The sequence below is a fragment of the Canis aureus genome, chromosome 17, assembly GCF_053574225.1.
Source record: "Canis aureus isolate CA01 chromosome 17, VMU_Caureus_v.1.0, whole genome shotgun sequence".
In the NCBI taxonomy this organism is placed as follows: domain Eukaryota; kingdom Metazoa; phylum Chordata; class Mammalia; order Carnivora; family Canidae; genus Canis; species Canis aureus.
The window spans coordinates 30664656-30688589 of record NC_135627.1 but is presented as its reverse complement, the minus strand read 5'-3'; the positions used below and the strand labels follow the sequence as shown (position 1 = coordinate 30688589).

The 23934-nt window shown below is 33.2% G+C and overlaps 1 protein-coding gene across 13 annotated transcripts in view; it reads right to left on the bottom strand.

Annotated features, from left to right (window-relative positions):
• Positions 1–23934, bottom strand: part of MYCBP2 (MYC binding protein 2) — a 258579-nt gene that overhangs the window by 158398 nt on the left and 76247 nt on the right. For 11 of the 13 annotated variants that reach the window (XM_077855281.1, XM_077855282.1, XM_077855288.1 and 8 more), the window contains exons 18-21: positions 16510–16617; positions 10278–10397; positions 8908–8989; positions 745–862 (exon numbers count right to left, since the gene is read on the bottom strand). In XM_077855281.1, coding sequence (XP_077711407.1) covers positions 745–862; positions 8908–8989; positions 10278–10397; positions 16510–16617 — 428 coding nt within the window. Of the gene's footprint in view, positions 1–744; positions 863–8907; positions 8990–10257; positions 10398–16509; positions 16618–23934 lie in introns of those variants that run through there. The other 2 variants (XM_077855285.1, XM_077855292.1) reach the window with 2 other exon arrangements.

Genomic DNA, 23934 nt, shown 5'->3' with positions numbered 1-23934 from the left:
ATCTGGTTCAAGAGTATATAGGTGTTCTACATATTATTCTTACTTTTTACAACCTTTCTGTAATTTAAAAGATTTTTTCTTAAAGTTCACATTTACATTTTTAAAAAATCAATAGTTGCAAATTACATCCCAGAGACTTAGGTTATAGAGTTCTGAAGTTACCCATGTCAGAGATGGTATAGGCTTATTAACACAGTCTTATGGGGCTTTTCTTTGACCTCTACTATGCCTGGGCTATACCAAATTCTCAGAGCATTTTCACTCTTCAAGCTTTGGCAAAAAGAGAAAGAGAGCAAAACAGGCAAACAGAGAGAACGAGAGGAAAAAGGAAACTATAATTTTAAACAAATCTAATAAGAAAACTTTTTAAGGCTTTTAAGAAGTGCTATGTTAGAAACAGTTCTATATGTTAAGAAAAAATGAATCTTTGCAAACTATTTGAGAAATAAGCTTTCAAATGACAGAATTGGCTCTACTGAAAGCTTAAAGGATTCTGACCTGGAATAAATATGTCAAAATTCTAATGCAGCTAGTAAGTTTACAATATTCTAATACTACGCAAGAGAAGAAAATTATTTCATAGTAATATCATTCAGGTCTTGTGTGCTGGATGTGGAGACAGGAAATAGGCGTATGCAGTAATTATACACAAGAATTTAACCGAAACCAGAAAAAATGGCTAACACAGACAAACTATAAGACAGTGGTACAATTCAATACTATTAATGCTTAAAAATTCCTTACAGAAAAACTTCCAAATGTGAAGACCTGTCCATCCATTAAAAGTACTGCCGTGTGGTTGCTGCCTGCAGTAACTTGTGTGCTAGGGCCTGGCAATGCTTGAACAAGAGTGGGACATCCCCTAGGTTAAAAAAAAAAAAAAAAAATTAAGTCAATTTCTTACAAGACTCAACTGAAATAAAAAGCAATAAATAAACATTGCAATAAAGAATAGAAGAGCTAAAAGGTACTAAGAGTATATTTAGTAAATATTTATTGAGGTACTATCTGCCTGCCTCCATCCTAGATGTCAGATATACAAAGATGAAAAAGATTATTAATGACTTTAAAGATTATTAAAAAGATTCTCTGAATTTACTTCTCTACTTTTGGGCACATAATTTTTATTTTTTCTGAAAGGAAAAAAATAATTACCTTTTATAGCAATGGCATGTTAGAGATCTCTATAAATATTTGTTGGATGAAATAAAAATCATACATGACTTTAACAGGAATTCAATCCAGGAGCTATACAAAACAATCAACTTTATATCCTTTTTCTACCTTTTTTTTACTGAGCTATAATTTTAGATTTTAACATAGTGGTTAATGAAATCAGTATACAGTATGATGAGAGGCACTACAGCAGCAGCTGGATACTCAAACTCTAGAGCCAGACTGCCTGGGTATAAACCCTGGCTCCACCACACAACAGCACTATAACCAAGACTACGAACAAGGTACTCATCCTTTCTGTATTTTAAGTTTCTCTTCTATAAACATGGTGAATAATACTAAATAGTACCTACCCTGTAGGGTTCCTATGAACAATAAAGAAGCTCATATATGTCAAGTACTTGGATCAGTGTCTAGCACACAGTTAACCATTGTGTCCATCCTCATATGACTTTATTAAGCATTTATTAACCACTTTTAGTAATCATTATCTATAATTAGTATAATCACTGTAGAAATAGTCAACGTGTAATAGGAGAGCTCTGTTTTAGAGAAAATTATGATAATTTAAATTTTTTTAATTTAATTTATTTGGAGAGAGAGAGCGCATAAGCAGGCAAGAGGGGCAGAGGTAGAGAGAGAGAATCTTAAGCAGACTCCATGCTCAGTGTGGAGCCTGACACAGGGCTCAATCTCACAACTCTGAGATCATGACCTGAGCCAAAATCAAGAGTAGAATGCTTAACCGATGGAGCTACTCAGATGCCCCATGATACTTTAAATTAAAAAAAACTTATATAAAATATATTTTCTAATGGTTATTTAGGCTGCAATGAAAAGTGAGTTGGAAAGGGCTGGAAACCTAGTCATGAAAATTTTGCAATAATCTGGGGAGTTACAACTAGACTTGGAAGGTGACTAATATGGGGCAGGAAGGTATTCTGCTTATTAAGCAACTAGGTAGATGGTGGTAACATTCATTTAAACCATGAAGATGAATGAGATCTAAGAAGACAATTAGAGAAAAGAAGAGATCTTAATTTTTATTATGAGTTTCTTCTAACATTTCAGGTATAGACAGAGGAAGAGTTCACAGCAATCCAAGACATAACAAAGAGGAAGAACGAACTCTGAGAAAATGTGGTATAAAGACAGTCATTGGAAGAGAAGGTTTCAAGAAGGGGAAAATAATGTACATGCTAAACACTCTAGATACACATACAAATGACAACTTGCTAAACACTCTAGATACACATACAAATGACAACTTGATTTAGCAAGAAAAAGGTCTCTTTGGTGGAAAATAGGCACAGCACTGGCAGATGAAGAGCTAACAGTGGGGTCAGAGACTATGCAAAACCCCTTCAAGAATCTGCACAAAAAAAGAAAAAGAAAAGAGAACTAACAGCTAAAGAGAAAATGAAGCTTAATGAGGCTTTGGTCTTTTTAAGATGCTAGAGATTTGTGTAAGTTTAAAAGCATGAGTGGGGATTAAAAGACTAAAAATGTAGTTGAGGGAGAAAAAAAATAGAGCTAGATCCCTAAGGAAAAGGTAGGTAGGCTTCATACCATGGATGAGGGCAGGTCCCTCTTTCAAAGTAAAATGAATAAGGAACAAAGAAGCAGTATGGTTGCAGGTAGGTTTGTTGAGTTGGTGGGCAGAAGAATTTCCCACCTGGTTTTATTTTTGCTGTGATGTGAACAGAAGTCATGTGTTGAAAGAAAGAAGGAAATGGGTAAGCAGAGAATTTGAAGATTACAGAAAAAGGTTGGTAGTGAAATGCAACAATCAATATGCAGACCAGGAGTTTTCAACCCAGATCTAGAGGACTTCTAGTAAGTTTATGGAGTGAGTTTCAGGAGATCTGTGAACCTGCTGAATTTGTAAGCTAACCTTTATGTGTATATTCTTATATCTACTGTTCTGAAGAGACCTCACATCGTTCATCAAATTCTTAAGAGGTGTTAAACCAGATAGTTCAAAACTACAAAGCAGAACAATGATTGCTCACTGTAGAAGACCTGGTTGAACCTGGAAATCAGGTAACAATCTGCACATGTATGGTGACTTACTTTTTTTCCAGAAGCCTAGGCTAGACAGTGGAAAACATGGATAGATTGATTCATGCTGGAAGTTTTGCCATGCCCTAGCACTGGAACTAAGAGGGCAAGAAAATTGAGGTTACTGGTAAGAGTCTAGGTGAAGAGAATAAATAACAATCTCTAACTTGGGAAGAAAATAAAGTAAAAAAGGCGGAAGAGAGTAAAAATGTAAAGAGCAGTGGGGAATGAAGTACTGATAAAGTCAAAGGCCAAGTAAAGTAAACCTAAGTAAGAGAAGAAGAAATTATCATCAGATTATGAGGTATTTATTAAGAATTCAGAGTTGGAGCTGCGTTGGATCCAAGATGGGTCCTAGAGGTAACCGCTATGAATGCGGAAGTAAAGTTTACTGTATGGGACTACTGGCAAGGATACAAAAATCAATCATGAGTGTGACAAGACTCAGAATCAGAAAACACTGTGAAATAGACACTAAATTTGTGAATGAAAGGCAACAACTGAATGGTAGGTAATAAAAAGGGAGTTGAGCAGAATGGCCTCCTCAAAAGAGTAATATTTTCTAACTTGTGGATGGAATAATATGGTCAAGAATAGTAGTGAAAGGTAAATGGTTTTCAACTCCGAGGTATGGGGAGTTTTGCCAAAAAACAGTGGCCCAAAGGGCTATATGATAAACGAGTGTTCTCTAAATGTCCAGCAGCAAAGAATAAAAGGAACGTTCTTATAACAGTTAACTTGTCTATAGTCTGCAGAGCACCTTTACATAAAATATATCACTGATTATTAAAATAACTCTATGGATAGATCTTAAGAGCTTAAAGCATTTTCCCAAGAGCTACTGGCATACTTTCTAATATAGTCTTTGAATTCTTCCTATAATCAGTGAACTCATTTATTAAATTATTTTGAAAACGCAGGAAGAATAAGAAAGAGAAATTACATGTGTATGTTTGCATGCATAGTAGGCACACCAGGCATTTTAAATACACTGCATTAGTTCTTCAACAATCCTATGGGGTATTTAAAGTATGGCCTAGTAAATTGCAGTCATGTAGTTGGTAAGAGATGAAGCAAAGATTTCAACCTTGTCTAAATGGTTCCAGATTCTATGATTGGTTACTATATTAATGCAGAATGAAGACAGTCTAGCAAAAAAAAAAAAAAAAGATGAAATAAAAACACTATGACCAAAATTCTACTAGAAAATAGAATAAAAGCATCTAAACTGTAATCTCTCTGCCAATATCCAGGTTAAGGTTTATTGAAAATGGTATTTAAAAAAAAAAGTGAAATTCAGACATTTAGAAGCATATTGAAAAAAAAAACAAACCAAAGGGAGGGTTAGTAGACTCATGCCATGAGTGAATGTATAAAAGCTCTCATAAGCCTTTTGACATTCACTTTAAAAAGCAGCACAAAACATCACTGAGGACTTACTGTAGACTAGGCCCTGTGCTAATAATAAGTAAATGACAAGCATGGTCTTCCTGAATTCTTACAAGAACTTTCTGAGCGAAATATACTTACTCCAATTAAACAGAGGAAGAAATGGAGACAAAGCAAAGTTAAGTAATTTGGCCAAGGTCACATAGGCACCAAGTGATAGAATCAGGACCCAAACTAGAGAATGAACTCAGTCATTCTGCCAAGATAATAATACATTAAGTAAGGAGACCATCAATAACATGTTGTTAATCTTTGCCACCATGCATAATACAATACTGACCTTCCATTAATCATACATTATTTTGTGCTATAACAATAAATTCCAGTTAAAAGCACTTGATTACTAGAAACTTTAAAAAAATATCCTCTCAACCATACACTTTATATTTAACTAAGTATCTATTAAATGTTTTTGTGGTAGATAACATGTATGCTACACATGCTCTGTTCCTCCTGGGGCTGTTGCTCCAGTTACATGGCCAATTGATTTCTAAATTAATATCACAGTTCTTGTGTCCTGCTTTCCAAGTCTCACACGAGTCAAGACAAACAGGGTAACTAGAGTAGTTACATTAACTGAAATGGTTTTAGCTATTTTCTGTCTAATACACCAGGCATAGTGTGTAGGCATTATTTCACTGAGCTACCCAGTTTAGCTCTCCCTATACCATATGCTACAACACAACCTTCCAGTTCCAACTCAATCAATGGGACCAGGAATGGAAATATATCTGTGGGAAAAGAACAACTTTGAGCAGTTAAAGCAAACCTCACCAGAAAATCTTGATGTATTTTTTTAAATAATTTAAACCTATTATACTTTTGTGAAAATGATAAATTCAAAATACTCAGCATATTGTTATAATACCGTCACCTGAGCAAGTCACTGCAAATGAACAGATGGTGCTCACTGATATAACCAGGTATATGAGACAATGTTTTTAGGTAACCTCTTTATTTTAAAAACTGACAAGAGCACTTTTCTTTCAACAGCCATTACACCTCAATGTAGTGTAGCAGAATCTTGTGCTTATGCTGTTCATTCTTTATATTACACAGTTAAGCTCAGAGCTGTGACTTGACTATAATCATGATTTTCAGTATTTCCCTCCCACTCAGTAGAGACCATGAGATACTGTAATTTGCCACTTATTTTCTGTGGAATGGCATCCACGTACAAAATATGATGTGTGAAGAAGTGCCCCCTGTTGCTGTACATGACTGATGGTCCATTCATGTCTAACTGCAATGCACCTTTATCAGCTTATACCATGACTACACAATAATAAATAACAGCAATGATGATGATGATAAATCCTCTTCTGTGTCATGAGCCTCAGTGAAAAATAGAAAAATTGCCAAATTCGTCCCCAAATTACAAGCCTGACTCAGTCTCTGCATATCACTGATGTCATTCAGCTATAAAGCAAAGTTATCTGTTGCCTTCTAACACCTGAGATAATAACTGCTCAACTTTGTAAGCCACTGATATTTTATTGTGTCCACGCCCAATATCCAAATGTCATATCCAGTGATATTTGATTAACTACATCTGCCAAAGACCATTTACTCTCTTTCCAAACACAGTATTTGTCATTTAGATTATGATAGCTTTTGTTCACTAACTAGAATTAAAATAAAACACTTAATAAAAAAGATTATGATAGTTTATAACTCTTTTGACAAGAATATCAAACGTATGTTACACCTATGTTTTTAGTGAGAAATTCAACTCAATGATGACTTAATCATCTCTTCTCATTAGCAACAACATTCATCAAAGTAAGGACATTCCATTACATACCCATTTTGTGTACACTGCAAATAGATCTGATCCTGCCCTTCAGGGACAGACAGTGAGTGGTTCTTAATCCTGATGAACATTAGAATCTGGACAGCTTTTAGGAAAACAACTCTTGATCATATACAGCACTGCCCTTGTCTCCATCCACCTCCCACCCCAAACCCCACATCTCAATATATGCTTCTTAGAAATTCTAGAGGTAGAATCCAGGCATAGGATTCCTGAAGTTCCCTAGATAATTCCAATGTGCAGCCAGGATTAAGAATCACTGGTCTTGGGGGATCCCTGGGTGGCTCAGCGGTTTGGTACCTGCCTTCGGCCCAGGGCGTGATCCTGGGGTCCCAGGATCGAGTCCTGCATCAGGCTCCCTGTTTGGGGCCAGCTTCTCCCTCTGCCTGTGTCTCTGCCTCTCTCTCTGTGTGTCTCTCATGAATAAATAAATAAAATCTTAAAAAAAAAAAAAAGAATCACTTATTTTTACCATATAAATGGCAATAACTACATTCTGCCAGAGTAATGGGGTAGTCTCAGAACAGTAAAAATCCTGGATTTTATCTAATGACTAGGGTAATTCACTGGATATAAAAGAGAAACCATATATGTCCAGTTGATTGATTCTGGCAGGTATCTTACGACTGACTATAAGAGAGAATGAGGCAGAGTGGAGATTCACAAAAGAAAGAAGGCTCTTATGGCAAAATAAATTGGTAAGTCAAGTCTGGCCTGAAGTTGCTATATATTATTTCCAGACTTGATCAGTAAGGCTGATTTCAATGGTGGGGCAGCCATGTATGTGGATCACTCAGATCTTTGAAAACCTGCTTCAGGGAGCATAGCTGACAGCCTTAGAAGCTGTCCCTTTGGGTCCATGAGGCCATTCTTCCCCTAGGATGCTGCCAGCATATGTCTGAGCATGGTGAAGGTGTAATGCTGGACCATCCTGCCCAATCTGGGGCTCCTCCAAAGGCAACTTCAACTTGAGGACACCCCACTACCTGCCTGAAACTCTCTCAGAACTGCACTTCATTTTTTTTTTTTTAGAACTGCACTTCAATGTAAACACTTCAGACTTGGTCTTCCTTCCTGCCTCTCACAGGGGTGAGACCCACAATGTGGCTGACAGTGCTTATTCCTGCTCTTTTCCCTTATTCTTTGTACATCACATCCTGTCTTGGCAGCTTCTTCTTGAAGTCCTAAACTATTAAAGATGGATTTTCTATACTTTTGGCCAAAAGCACTCTCACTATATTAATCAGGTTATGGATTCAGTGGTTAAAAGGAAAGCCAAAGTAACAAGGACTTAAGCAAGACAGAAGTTTATTTCTCTCTCAGCCAAGTATCTGCTTGTAAGAAGGTAATGTGGCAGTTCTATGGTGTCAGGGACTCAGACTATTTCTATCTTGTAGTTCTGCCAGTCTCAATACATGGTTTCCAAGTTATGATCACTAGTTCCAGCCCCCATATATGGATTCCAGAGAGCAAGCTGGGAAGGAAGGGAAGGAAGAGAAGGAAATGGAAGAGTACTCCTCTTCCCTTTAACAGTATGATTCCAAAGCACAAATCATTTTAATTCATATGGCCATATCTTGCAGCAATGGAGGCAGGAAAATGAAGTCTTAAGCTGCATAGTCATGTCACCAACAAAAACTCTACTACCAAATGAAGTAGGGAAAAATGAGTATAAGGCAATGTCTGGTAGTCTCCATCATACTTAGTTCTTCACTATTCTGAATAAGTCAAATAGTTTCTCTAAGAGACCACAGGCTTTGTTTAAAAATTACTCAAATGCTTCCATGACTTCATGTTAATATTAGATCAAAATTTCAAAACAGACAACATCAAGGAATCTGAATGAATCTATTGCTAATTTTTAAAAATGCAATTTGGGGATATTCACTATCTTTTCTATTGTCACTAACAGCCTTTGAAAAGATAAAAAAGATAACAATTATTAAAAATATAGTAGGATTTGGTGATAATCATAGTCACTCTTACATTTTAAATGTATAAAATATAAACCAACTTTTCTTTTTTTAATTTTTTTTAAAGATTTTATTTATTTATTAGAGAGAGAGAAAGAGAAAGAGAAAGAGAGAGAAAGAAAGACAGAGGGAGAAGCAGGCTCCATGCAGGGAGCCCGACATGGGACTGGATCCCGGGTCTCCAGGATCATGCCCTGGGCTGAAGGCAGCACTAAACCACTGAGCCACTGGGGCTGCCCCCAACTTTTCTTTTGAAACCACAAAATTATCTATCCCCACAAAAGCACTCAACCACAAAAATCAAGATCCACCAATAATTTATGGGCCACATTTTATAAAACAGTGGTACAAATACAACTTTAAGTGTAGAAATACATATTTAAAAAGAAAAAAAAAACTAGTAACTAGTATCTTCAAACAAAAAAATCAGAGTACCTGGAATTGACATCTCCATGTCCTAGCTGCCCATGCTGCCCATATCCAAATGTATAGACATCTCCATTTTCCATTAAAACCACTGAAACCAAAATAACACAGCTTTACTTTTTTCATGATATGCACTTCATATATCTATCATAACAATACTGAAAGCAGTATAACATTCACTATTTAAAATTTATAGAGCCATTAAAATGGGTAATTGATATTGATGGATAAAGAATATATGGTACGTATATAATGTAATATTCAGCCATAAAAAAGAATGAAATCTTGCCATTTGAAACAATATGGATGGACTTAGTATAATGCTAAGTGAAACACTGACTGCAGAGAAAGACAAATACCATATGATTACACTCATATGTGGAATTTAGGAAACAAACAAATGAGCAAAGGGAAAAAAGAGGTTGAGAGAGAAAAACCAAGAAACAGACTATAGAGAATCAACTGATAGTTATCAGAGGAGAGCTGAGTGTGAGGATGGGTGAAATGGGTGATAATTAAGGAGTACACTTGTCATATGAGCATCAGATGATTAAAATAAAAACTAAAAAAAAAATGGATAATCGAATCACAATTTATATTTAATAATTTTAGTTCTGTAAAATATATTTGTAGGTTATAAAAATACATAATATTTTTTCATAATACATTAAAATTCTTATAAATACCCTTTAATAACAGTGATATTTATTAAGACAAAATCTGGGTAACTGTAAAACCTTTTAATAATGAGTAGAAAATTCCATAGAAAATAATGCTCTCTCTTATCTAGGATAGTCATATAGTAGTGGATAGGTCTGAGTTTGGTACAATTATGCATAACTCCAGTGAGATGTCAGAACTTTAATATCTGTCAATCCTTATCAAATAAGGAAATAGATTTAGTATCAAAGAAAGAATTTAACACTTTATTTTTATAAAGGTCAAATAGTACAACCTAGACTAAACAGGTCAAATGTCAATAATTTACTAAGAATTTAATTACTTTCTACATTTTAAGAAAGAAATTCATTGATACACATTTTTCATTGAATAGTAGCAAAATATGGGATCAGATGATAATCACAGAATCCTAGAGTTCAAAGAGATTTTAGGGATTATTTCATCTTCAAGAATTTCATTAATAGAATTATAAAATAAGTCCATCAGAAGATAGATTAGAAACCATATCTCTAGACAAGTACCTATTCTATCATGACACAGTTTTTAAAAGATTCTGTAACAAAGTTTTTATAGATTTGAGAGAAATTGCCATTCTACAGCTTTTAACACATACTTAATAGACTACATTTTTCAAAACTAAACAAGTTATGTAGCACAATTGTAAAAATGTAGTTATACCCTAAAGTTCCAGCTGCTACCTGAATGGTGAAATCCACAGCTGACTTGTACTGCCCGAAGCTCACAATCAAATCGCACAGAGCCTGGAGGATATGTTGTGATTTTGCTGGCATCCTTTTCTCCTCGTTCTCCACTTCCATCTGTAAGTGTTATAATTTGTGATTAAGCCATTATTCATGTTCAGAATAAAACTTTAAATCAGTTTACTATGGAAGAACAAGAGAAAAATGTTAAGAGAAACAAGCAAGAAGAATCTGCAGCTGTTAGAAGTGATAGATCAAAAATCTACCTGCAAAGAAGCAATTCTGAAAAGATATACTATATACTTGTTTGCAAATATCACTAAATCAATAAAAACAGAGATAAGATTTGGTTATGGGTAAAACCTATTAAGCTAGTCAGTTATGTAATGTAAATGGGTCATTAAATTATACAAATAACAAAATTCTAAATAGTTTACATGGGAAAATTTAGTTTGCATAAAAATAACTGCATGCAAAGTCATTTAACAATTATTTTAAACTGAGTGATAGTGTTAGTACTAGCTACTTAAAAAAAAAAAATTCCTAGTTGACTTGCAAATCACTTAGATTTCCCAAACACATCTCAGAAAGGCTACCCTGTCCATCAATATTGCTACACTCAATTGAATTTTAAAAAATTTATAAAGACCAAAGAGCTTTATCCAATATTTTGTAATCCAATGGCTGGCTCCCATTCATCTTCCCTGTCCCACCTTGCCCCTCAGCCATTCTACTTTGTGGTCTTCTGGCCCACCAATGCTACTCTCACCCAAATTTTTCTGTTTCATTTCTTCTTTCCTCCCTACTTTTTTATAATTTCCTCCCTTGCACTTGCTTCAAGGATTTCCTTCCACCCTTACTTTTTATATTTGACTTTGAATATTCTGGCATTCTGACCATAAAATAAAAACCACATTCCAGAATATAAAACTTTAGTTTGGAATGTGTAAGTAAGGGAGGGAACTCATTTTTCCTAATCTAAAACTATACATCACAAAAATATGATCTCTATTATCAAGATTCAAATTCCTTGCACATGAAATAAATATAAATCTGGAAGGAATTTCAAAAGGTCAACTAGTCTAAGCCACTCTCATGTGGTATAGCAACTCTAATAAGTACACATGTGGATCTACAGACACACATTTTTAATTAAATCTGAATTTTTATTGCCCATTTTAGAATGCTAGACAGAATAACATCAAATCCTTTCATATTCAATGTTACTCTTTCTTCTTTTATCTAATATTTCTAACCTTTAGTAACAATCCAGGTAAGACAAGATTGGCCTAAATTATGAGTTCCCTTTTTATAACTAACTTTGTATTATTTAAAAAGTCTTTAAACTCTTTTATAACGCTAGGACAGTAAAACCTCACTAATTCGGAATAACAGAATGGGTTGGCCCATATGACTTACTGAAAAGGTCTTAATCATAGAACATTTAGATAAAAATTCAGTTTTAATACCTTCAAGCAGTACAGATTATCAGTTATAAACTAAATGCTACAATAAATAAAATGTGGTTACCTACATTATTCAAAATAGGCCTATATTACATAAAAATGTACCATAAACATAAAAGTCCTTTAACATACAAGAATTAATTGCTGGACCCAGAGGTTGAAGGCACGTTGAAGGAATCCTTCATTTCTTGAGCCCTTGGTTTGAAAAGCTAGTGATTTTAGACAGGTTTCCCCTTATAAGTATGACCCTGAAAATTCAGAGGAAGAAATTATTTTGAATTTTTTACTCAAAAAGATCACAAATACTGCATCTGAAGTATAATAAATTCTGAATTAGTGAGAGGTTTTACTATAATAGGATAAAGAAAAGGATTCCTCTTTTGCTAAATTACCTAATGTGGGTTTGCCAAATTAAATCTGCAAGAATGAATGGGGTAAAAAAAAAATCACATTTTGTTTAAAACTCCATTCAAAATGAAATACAATCTTAGTTTGGAGACTCCTCATTTTGGAAAGGCAGTAGAATGGTTAATATAAACAAGAGCCTATACAAAAAGGAATAAGAATTATCTAAAAACTAAATAAGATGACAGATGTATAGAAATTTTACAGCTTTATCTCAATTGGTAAATCTAATTATTAAAACCAAATCTCTTTTAACAGAGAAAACAAACTGTGTTCATGATGTTGTCAGAATTAACTAAATCCAATATTACAAGTATCACTCCACTTTATATAAATGTATTGATGCTTAATTAGAAGTTTTTACCTTTGAGTTTAGCATTTTGCCCTCTCCTGTGAGTCAGAGATTAATAAATATAGACACAAATCCCACAATAGAGGCATAGCATCAGGGAAGGAGGAAAAAAAAAAGCCTAGTAATTTACTGATTAAAATCATAGTGATTAAAAGAATAGTAGTTATTATTTAAAGGTAAAAATACCAGAAACATTTTGCTCAAGTTCATCTAAACAAACCTTTATCTAGCTATATAAAATAATCTCTCAAATATTACAGAAGGTGAAAACATAAGTGAAAAAAAAAACAGAGATGAAGTTCTTGATCATTATCAGCAGGAAGTGGAAGAACTTTTTTTTTTTTTTTTTGGAAGAACTTTTAAAATACTTATCTGTACCTGGTATTTGATGTCATTTAAAAAAATCAAGTATACTTCTAATGATTTAGAAATTTATAGGTTATTAAAGAAAAAAGGTACCTGATTTGTAGACAAAAATTCAGTATCAATTCAAGAATCAGCAAGTGAAATACAGCAAGATTAATCCTGCTCAAGCTTATTATTCAGTAAAGTGATAATGAGCAGCAATAAAATTAATCTCAGATTTGCAGGAAAAATAATTAGGTCTGAATATTTAAGTAATTGGCTATTTAAATATAAGCATATCCTCAGTTTCCTCTAATATGAGTATGTTCATACATATGTGATATTGAAACTATAATTAATAGCTATAAAGTTTTGACAAGTATGTATCTAAAATACTGTGTATATATACATATATATATGCTACACTATTTGTGCATATTTGTGCGCACACATAGAAAAAAGAAGATCCAATATTTAAAGGCTCTAGCTTTTAATTTTAACCTTTACTTAAATCTACACTTTCCTGGGTAATCTTATAGTCATGCATATCACAATACTGTCATAGGACACAGTGAGCACTTTGAGCAAAATGATTAAAAACAGCAAAGCACCTATCAACTGTGATTCACTATGCCCTTGCTTTGTGCTAAAGACTGTGAAAATTTAATTAGCACAGTGGATAAGTTCTTGTGGGCACTGAGAACGAAGAGACTTGAACTGGAATCCTGTCTCTACGGTTTGCTAGTTGTATGGTAACTGGACCCTGGACCTTCTTTAAGCCTTTACTTTCCCATCCATGAAGTAGCAATAATGGTACATTACCTGACAAGGTCCTCATGGGGATTAAGTGAAATAATACATAAAAATTGTTCAATCAGTATTCACTACTGTGGCTTTTTAAAAATCAATACAGATGAGATCAGTATTGTTACTCTATTTTGCAGCTGGGAAAACCAAGGCTTAGAAGGGTTAAGTAACCAGCCCAAAGTAAGATATAGTAGAGCAGTTTTGGAGTTTAATCAAAAACAAGACTCATGCATTTTACCACCACCAAATGGCTGACATCTTAAATCTTTTGTAGAAATAAACTATTTCAGGACTAAAACTGAGGATTAATTCCAAAGGCCATTAACATTTTCCTTATACCACACCATTTCTAAATAGAAAAGAGGTGTAAAATACACACAGATGTTTATCAGTGAGCCTTGGGGGTTTTCACATTAGTCACTTCAAGCCAGATTTCAAGGTGTTCCTAACCAGGAGTACTGTATCAAAATTTTTTTCTATGTAAGGCACTGAATAGCAGAAACAAATGTTAATCCAGTTATCTGTTTGAAATATAGTCTATGGCTACATTTCTAAAATTATTTACTGTATGTTTTATGGATTATATGTTATACTTAATAACTCAGCCTTATATATTCTAGTTTGCCTTTAGTCAAAATTTGCCTGTAACAGGATGGATTCTGTGATCTCTGAATTCTCTCCAATCAGCCAAAACCTCTCCAACTTTCCATCTTAGTACTCACTTCTGTTAACAAATAATCCCACAATTCTTATCCTCCACATACTCCCACAAAAAAATTAAGAGTTGAGACAATTTTAACTATCACCATTCTACAATTTGTACCACCAGTACAATTAAATGTAAGGCAGGACACAGCAATTAATAGAGTAAATTTCTCAGTGGAAGACAACCAGATGAGAAAAAAAAAACAGAAAAATATATGTAGGAAACATTTACTAAAAGACTATGATTGTAAGTAGCAAGAGTATAAGCAGTGCATGGCAAGATGATTAAGTGACAGGGACAGTGAATGCAAAGGGAATAGGAAGAGAGAATGTGTGGGTATACAGAAATTAGTGAGTGGTAAGTTATGTTCTTTACATAAAATAAAGTACCATTTGATAAAATATTACTTACACTTTAAATTCATTTTGGTGGCAAAAAGATGATACTGTTTCACTCTATAAAACCATAAAACCTGATAAAAACACATATGCATACACACAACTAGCTGTATACTGTAAGACCACAAGTAAGTTCTTCTAAAGAGGTTGCTAAAAAAAATGCACTCTTGTTATAAAATATATCTGTGGCAGGTAAGATGAAGTAAGGCTAGTTATTGTTGAATACCTCCTACAGCTACTCAATGAGACACTGTAAACTGTCTGTTTTAAATTTGTAACCATAGTCTGCATTTAGCATTTCATTTTCAAATTCTGCAAAAAAATAAAGATGTTTGGCCATAAGATACTAACATGTAGCTGAAAAAGTTTTAAACTGTTTTCATGAAATGTGAACATTTAACCTCAGGTAAAGTACTGAAAAAAATTCCACTTTTCATTAACTGGGGGTAAAAAAGGACGCTGAGAAAATCCATTCTAATAGTGGCGTGGTATCAGAGATTCTGGCAATAAAATAATTTACATAGTATACCCCAAATAACATTCCTTAGATTTAAATATTCATGGTGTTATTAGAGCACTCAGTAAATAAAGCAATCACAAATTCTATGTTAATCACATTAGATTTAAAATATTCTCAATTTTTATTTCTGTAGAATATATCTTAAATAGTGCTCTACCTGTGCTTTGACTATTAACAGGTTTTGTTTTGTGTTTATGCTTTGAGTGGCAAACTGATAAACTGATAGAGGCAAATGTAAATAAATAAATTCGATCTTAATATACTGCATATGAAAGTCTAAAAATAAAATTAGTCTGTAACAGTTTAGTAGAAAAGAAAAAATAAGACACAAAACAGGTTAATTTGTCTACATGGAATGTATGTTTCTAAAACTTCCTATTCTATTTTGTGGGTATATCCTGAGCATTTAAGAAAGCAGCAACTATAAAGTATACTTGTCAAAGGGCCCCTGATTCACATGCCAGGATTCACGGCAGAATTTATATACAAATTTATAAATTCTCTGCATTAAATTCTTTCCTGATCTTGGTTGGCCCATAGCTGTAGTTTAAGAGAGAATAAGCTTGCTTTAGGAATATTTTTAAGTAACCCAGAGCTGTGAGATCTCAAAGAGTGATACAGAAATAGATTCCTAGTCAACTCACAGACTTGTCAAGACCTCTGACAGTTTTTGAGGACTAGAACAGGTCTATATAACTCACTCTTTGCTTACACCTATCACCATTTAACCCTCAAATACCAAGTAATTTGTATGTGTTGTGTATATAAACTTCAAAATTAACACAATGGGGAAGTGTAGTAGCAGTCAACTCATTATCACTTTATACACTGAATTTAGTGATTTTGTTAATTCTAAAATAAAGCACACGTTTTTTTTAAAAAGATTACAAATTGTCAGATAGTAGTCATCTAAAAGCAAATAATAAAGGATAAAAAACAAAGCAATAATGATTTCCACCCTCCCTCAACTTTATGAAATTTGAAAAGAAATGGAAAAGAAAAAGATAAACTGCAAAATGTCTTCTTTATTAAAGCTAACAAATAAAAAGAAATGAGATTGACAGTCATTGACAAACAGTACATCTTTCAGCATGTTCTTTCTCCTCAGGCTATATAATGATAGAAGCAAAGTAGAAGAATTAGGTTTGTGCATTTTCCCAGAGACAAAATTCAAATGAGTGGAAGAAATTGGGAAAGTATCCCACCTAATTGATAAGGAAGACCAAATACCTTTGTGCTTGTCCCGTTTATGCTTTAGCTGAGCTGGATGGGATCTGAGTCTGGCTAGAGCCTGTTCTCGATGGTTCATAAAAATAGGACCAGCAAATACAAGGGGGCCTGAGGAGAAACATTTTGTATGTGCATAGAAAAGCTCACAAAATGAAAACACTACAATGAACAAAAATAATTCAAACTAAAAAGCATGGAAATTTATTCTTTACTGTTTTAGACATTTTATTTTTCTCTCAATTCCCCCACTTTAATCCCCCCACCCCCATTTCACACATAAGTTTTAAAATCTAAAATATAGTTGATAAAGTAAAATTTTTTATACTTTTATTTTAAAAATTGTAAAATTCTATACAAAATTATCAAATAGTTACTAAGAGTCTCAAGTACATAATTGGAAAAGTTCAATTAAAATAAATCAAATGATCTTACAAATATTTTTAATATCATATATAGTCAAGCTTAGGTAAATGAAATATTCATAGAAAACAAATATCTTTCCTATTAAAATAACAAAGCCAACTAATTTTTAAATTAATGATTAAATTTTAACAAGGTCTTCAAGATTTAAAATCCACATCTGTCTTGCTACAAAACCAAGATAGATGTTACTGACTTAACTACATTCTGGTATACAGATAGGTAAACAAGATAGCAAAAAACAAAACCAAAAATCACTATGATCTGATACATAAATATAACATGTGGACACCCATTCATGTACATGCATATTTATAAAATCTACTTTATGAATACAGGATTATAGAAGCTGTATTTAACTTTCTAAAAAATATAAATCTAACTTCATATGTGATTTCTTTAACAATATATACAAAATCAGAAACAAGGATAAGCTGAGCTTCATATTGATGCTGAAGAGGAGAATTTAACCCAGGTAACATTTTTGGAACATTAACGATTCTCTGATAAAATCATTTCTTTCTGAAGATCTTCTATTTACATAGACATACATACAAATATAAATGCACATTCATATAGATTACAGTTCTTTCCACTTACATCCATGAAAAAAATCAATAGCACAATTAATTTCAATAAAAATTATAATCTGCTTTTCCCTATTACGGTTTAGCTTAAAAAGAAGGGAAAATTTTAAATTATATCTTAAAATTTCAGTTCTTTTCTTATAGAACTATACCTTCCTTGAGTTTGAGCAACATCAAAAATGCCTGCAAATTTCAAAACACTCTAAATTTGACATTAAGAGAAGTTACAGTATTTGAAAGGGGAATTGACAGTATATAAGCAGTGAATGTTTTTAAGTAAAGTCAGTTTTTTCTTGATTTTCTAAACCTCTTCAGGTATAATTAATTTTTCTAACAATGGAACAAAATAAAACTACTGCCCTATAATAAAATTTGACAAATTCAAATTCAATACCAAAGTACTTTCTTTAAATATTAAAAAATGGGTAGGAAAAATATTTTTTAATTATGTCCTGAGATAGATAAAATACAAGCAGCACCAATTCTATAAAAATTCAGGAATAATATATTCTATGATTACTATAGATAGAAATATACTAATTTAAAGTTAACAGAAAAATCAAATATTATTTCCTAGTAATGTAGTAGCAGTTTTCAATCTAAGATTATAAATATGAACAAAATGTCTTATTTCTTCAACATGCATTTTTCAATTAATTCACTAAAGCAAATAATATAAATCACTCTAAAAAGCATGAAACACTTTCCAACTACCTGAAACAACTGTAAATATAAAAATAACAATAATACTAAGTTACATTACCCTTTTCTGATTTCTATGGTCTGCTTGGGATTTTATTTCTTCTCACAAAAATAGTATACCCATAATATTCATAGGTACTTCTCAGTAAATTCAATCTTGTTAAGAGTCTTTTGATATAAAAATTTAGAAGCCCCACAGGCAATCAATCATGCCTAGAAAGTATACCATTTGAGCTCAATTTAAATTACCACTTATATTACCAGCCTATCAGGTTCTAAAATACTTGACTGACTCATGGACTAAAATAATTTTTCCTATAAACATAGTTCAGTCATTCACTTACTTGCTATTTTTTATCTTTAATGTAACAGACACCAGGTATCATGGATATTATGACAAAAACAAAGATCTCATTAGAATTTAGTCCATTAGGGAAGACAAAAACTAAGAACTGCAATGTTATATATAATAAATGTTATAAACGAAATCTGTATACGTCCTGAAGGATGAAAAGTGATCCATCAACTTGAGTGAAAAAATGAGAAAAAGTCTGCCAAGAGAGAAGGAAGGAAGAGAGAGCATTTCAGGCAAAAGAAACAGGATTTCTAAAAGCATGCAGAGATTAAAAAAATATTGTATGGCCATTAAAAACACACACAGCTGAAACAGATGGAGTATAAGGTTATGAAGCAGAAAGTGGTGTGAAATGAGTTTAGAAATACATATGAAAAACAAGTTAAAAAACTTTTTCTACCATGAAACTTTATTTTAGAAGTGATGAGACATCCATGAAATGTTTTTAATTACTCACAAAAACATATTAAGTATCGACCAATTTCAGGCACCACACTAGGTTCTGGAAACTCTTGGAAAAACAAGACATCATCTCTGCTTTAAGAAGCTCACAGTCTAATGGGGGGAGGAGGGCGGAGTTTATGCACAACTCAAGAAATTAATGACTGTATGCTACGACACAATTAAGCACACTGAAAGGGCAGCCAGCAAACCTTACAGGTGGGAATGCAGGGAGTTTCAGGGTATAAGAAGAGATACCACATAAGCTAAGACTTAATAAAAGAGGTAGTAGAACTACAAAGGTTCAAAGATATGGGGGAAAAAATGGGCACAGGGAACGGGAAAAGAGTCAGAGAGATTAGGCTGTAGAGAAATCCTTTTAAAAAATTTTAGGGATGCCTGGGTGGCTCAGCGGTTAAGCGTCTGCCTTCAGCTCAGGGCGTGAACCCAGAGTCCCAGGATCGAGTCCCACATCAGGCTTCCTGCATGGAGCCTGCTTCTTCCTCTGCCTATGTCTCTGCCTCTCTGTGTGTGCGTTTCTCGTGAATAAATAAATAAAATCTCTAAAAAAACACTTTTTTAGATTTATTTCTTTGAGAGAGAGAGAGCACACAAGCACGTGAGCAGGGGGGAGGGGCAGAGGAAGGACAGGAAGAGAGAATCTCAAGCAGACTCCCCACTGAGTGCTAGCCTGATGCAGTGCTCAATCCCACAATCCTGAGATCATGATCTGAGCCCAAATCACGGGTCAGATGCTTAACTGACTGAGCCACCCTAGCGCCCCAAGAAATTTTTATGCAAGTTTTTTATGCAGAAAATGCTTTTGTGCTACTTAAATTAGCACTGTTTATGTTTTACAAAAATTAAGAATACATATGATGCTAGAAGAAAACACCACTCTCATACATTAGTCTTGAGAAGATAAACTCCTGTAACATTTCAAAAACAATCTGAAGCAACTGTTAAAATTTAAAACATAAATACTCTCTGGCCCAGGTATTCTATTTCTGGGAAGGTCTACTATATAAACAAAGCTCCAATACACATGGCTATAAGTTTAAGAATATTTATTGTAGAAAAACTCACAAAAACCTGAAAAGAACCTAAATGTCTATCAAGAGAATAATGGTTGAATAAACTGCAGTACAGTCATATTACAAAATGTTATGTAGCTCTTAAATAGAATGAAGTAGATCCATATTTATTTAGTGTGTACTCATGATGTAAAATGAGAAAAAGATGCTGCAAAGAACTGTATATATAATACAATCCCACTTTTGTAAATAAACATTTGCCTATACTTTTACACATGTGTAGATATTAGCACAGTAGACCTATGTGTTGATACGTTATAATGGAGTATGATATGCAAGTATATCCATTAGACTAAACCTCATTTGCTTGGTAGAAAAGAATGGGAAGGTAAGGTAAGGAACAAAAAATATAATCAAGATATAGAAATGTATATACTATCACATTAACCGAATATGTAAAACAAAATTGTCAGTGACATAACTACCAATGTATAAAACATGATTAGAAAATAAAGAGAAAATAATAAAAGAAATTAAAGGATAGGTTTGTGAAAAACCTCTGACTTAAATTCCTGTATTACTTTAAAATAGCATTGCTATAAAGCCCCCAAATTTTCTAATATTAAGGGAAAAAAAAACAGGAACCAATATATATCATTGTATGAAATAAGACAGCTCAACAAAAAATACACATAAAAATAATTAGAAGAAAGTACACCAAAATTCTACCAGTGGTTATCTTTGGATGAATAATTATACTGATTCTTTTTTCTGACTTATTCCTATGTTTTCTAAATGTTTTATATATTTTAATTAGAAAAGGACTTCCATGTTATATTGAAAGCTAATACTGGAAAACATAATAGTTTTAGAAGCTTAAAAATCAATAGCAACCCCAACTCAATTAGTTTGAAATTAGAGACTATAATAGATTTGTTTTTACATTCTAACTTGTAACTGTAAGAAACTGATTTTTTCCCCTATTGAAATGGAATGTCTTATTCTATAGAAGCTGTGGGGTTCTTTGTTAAAAATTAAGTTTTGTGATCAGCATCCCAATGTGAGAAAAGCAATCAAGTCAAAGCCAGGGATGAAAAGAATCAAACTGAAAGAGAACAGAAATGTACTAAATAAATAGCCCACTACTACCAGCATCATCATTAACATTATCATATTCTTCATTATCAAATACATAAATTAGGGCTTAGTCTATGTCAGGCATTTTCATGCATATCATTTAATCCTCATTAACATCCCTACTCAGGTATGCACAGTTGTAATCCTCATTATTTAAAAGTAAGGAAAGGGATGTTCAGAATGGTTAAATTCCATGGTCATACATCCCCAGTAAAAGTGAAGAGGCCAGGATCTGAACCAAAGCCTAATTTCAGAACCTATGCTCTGAACTGCCATGCCATAGAGCTTTGCTAACCACAGAAACTGTTATCCAAGTGAAACTACTGAGAGTGAGATTGCCTAAACAGTCAGCATAAAATGAGACTTCCCAGGGAAGCCAGAACATAAGCTCACCTCCTATATAACTCCCAATAATGAAAGTTTGACGACACTTAGGGGAAAAGAAAGAAGGAAATGTAGCCTCAAACATTATTTGAACTTGGTTTTCCTTACAAGAGGGCAATGAGAAGGAATATAAAGATCACTGATATAATCACTCTATAGTTCTTCTGATGAGTTAAGAGAGTTCCACTTAAAAATTCCACTGAACAAGCACTTCACCTATAAAGTTAATAGTTAATATAAGACTCAAAGAATTTAAATATTAATCAATCCTGTATGACCTATAAAGCTAAAATTTATCACAATTGTCACTGAAATAAAATATGTAAACGAGTAATATATTGGTACCTGAGAATATACACTTAAGAAAAACATCTAAAAATTCATATTAAAAATGTAAGACTAAATTCCAAATTAATAAAAATGAAGTAATAACATTGCTCTTTCAGGTTTCAATAGCACATTCCATTATATAAGACTGTGTCATAAACAGCAGCAGCTAAATTTTACCAGTAGGCCTGAGGCTGAGCAAAGCTTTAATACAAGAACTAGGTGCTAAAATTCTGATCAACTTTGAAAGAACACAAACTTGATAAATAGTAGGAGGAGACAGGTTAATCAAGTAAAATAATTTAATATAATCTAATCCTAAAGTTCTGCAATTTCAACACAGGTAAAAGCCCATTACTAATGAATATAATTACTAACTTACACTAAACTGTTAGTATCTAAAAAGTACCAAGAAGAGACTAAGGAAAAAAAATACAAGTATGTGATGCAGTTAGAATACTAAAAATTTATTTTATTTTGTTTTGTCTTCCATGTTAACAAGACAAAACAAGACAAACAATTCTCTCTAGCTCTTTAGCAGAATGCAGAAATTCGGACTCAGGCCAGGTATTCTGATATAGAAGGTCCATGGAACCGACTGAACATCACTACCCTGGAACAGCAGTTCTCACACTTTAGCACCAACAGAATTACCTTTGGCTTGTTCAAACATAGTTTGCTGGGCTCTGCTCCCTGAATGTTTCATACAGTGGGTCTGAGGTGGGTGGGACCTGAGAATAGGATACTGTAACAAGTGCTCAGCAATGCTGGTCCCTTTGAGACCACTTTGAGAACCAATGTCCTAACATAATGAAAAGCACTGTACTTGAAAGGCATTCCTCCATCCAATTAAAATAAAAATATTTTTGAGACACCTGGGTGGCTCAGCAGTTGGGTGCATCTGCCTTTGGCTCAGGGCGTGATCCTGGAGTACCGGGATCGAGTCCCACATGGGGTTCCCTGAATGGAGCCTGCTTCTCCCTCTGCCTATGTCTCTGCCTCTTTCTGTTTCTCTCATGAATAAATTTAAAGATCTTTAAAAAAATAAATAAATAGGGCAGCCCGAGTGGCTCAGCAGTTTAGTGCCACCTTCAGCCTATGGCGTGATCCTGGAGACCCGGGATTGAGTCCCACATCAGGCTCCTGCATGGAGCCTGCTTCTCCCTCAGCCTGTCTCTCTCTCTCTCTCTCTCTCTGTCACATGAATAATAAAATCTTTAAAAATAAATAAATAAAATAAAAATATTTTTTAAAAAGCAAAGGTAAAGTATAAATGCCTTAGAACTAGTCTCTATTTTTTTAGGAAAAAATGACTGAAGTTTTAAAACATAACTCTTATTTTGTTTATAAAATAATACACACACTGGAGATTATTTAGAAAACAAATTGTAAAGAACAAAAATCACCTATAAAGTCACTTTTAAGAAAAAAAATCACTACTAACATTTTTGTATTTACCTTTCTAGTTATTTCCTATGCAAGTATAGAGATATCTCTGTATATATTTTATTTTGTTTCCTTATAAAAATTTATTTTCTTAAAAAATTTGTTTTCTTATAAAATTGCTGGTAATGGAGTGCTGGAAAAGAATATAAAGATAGTATCATAAGAGTATCATATCACCATACTGTTTCTTGATTATTTAATATGGTGTAAGAATTTCCTAAAGTCACTGAATAAGAATCTGCAGTCTTTTTAAAAATGGATACACAGTTAAAATTCTTTAAAATTCTTATTTAAAAGAATTTTTACAAAATAAAATGTACAAATAGGCTTTCTTTTGCATTGTACTATATTAAATGAAACACATGCATATTGTAATATATCTCACTGCATAATTCCATTGTAACCATGGCAACTGTGCAAAGCAAAGACATGGTTCTAATATGCACAAATTTCAATACCATGTAAGGTAACGAATGCCATAAATAAGGTCCATAATGAAGATCCTAACCCATTAGTACATATTGTGTTTTAACAAATGAAAAAGGATGGTATGTGTAAGAAAGAGCTCAGCCAAAAAATAAAGATAAGACAA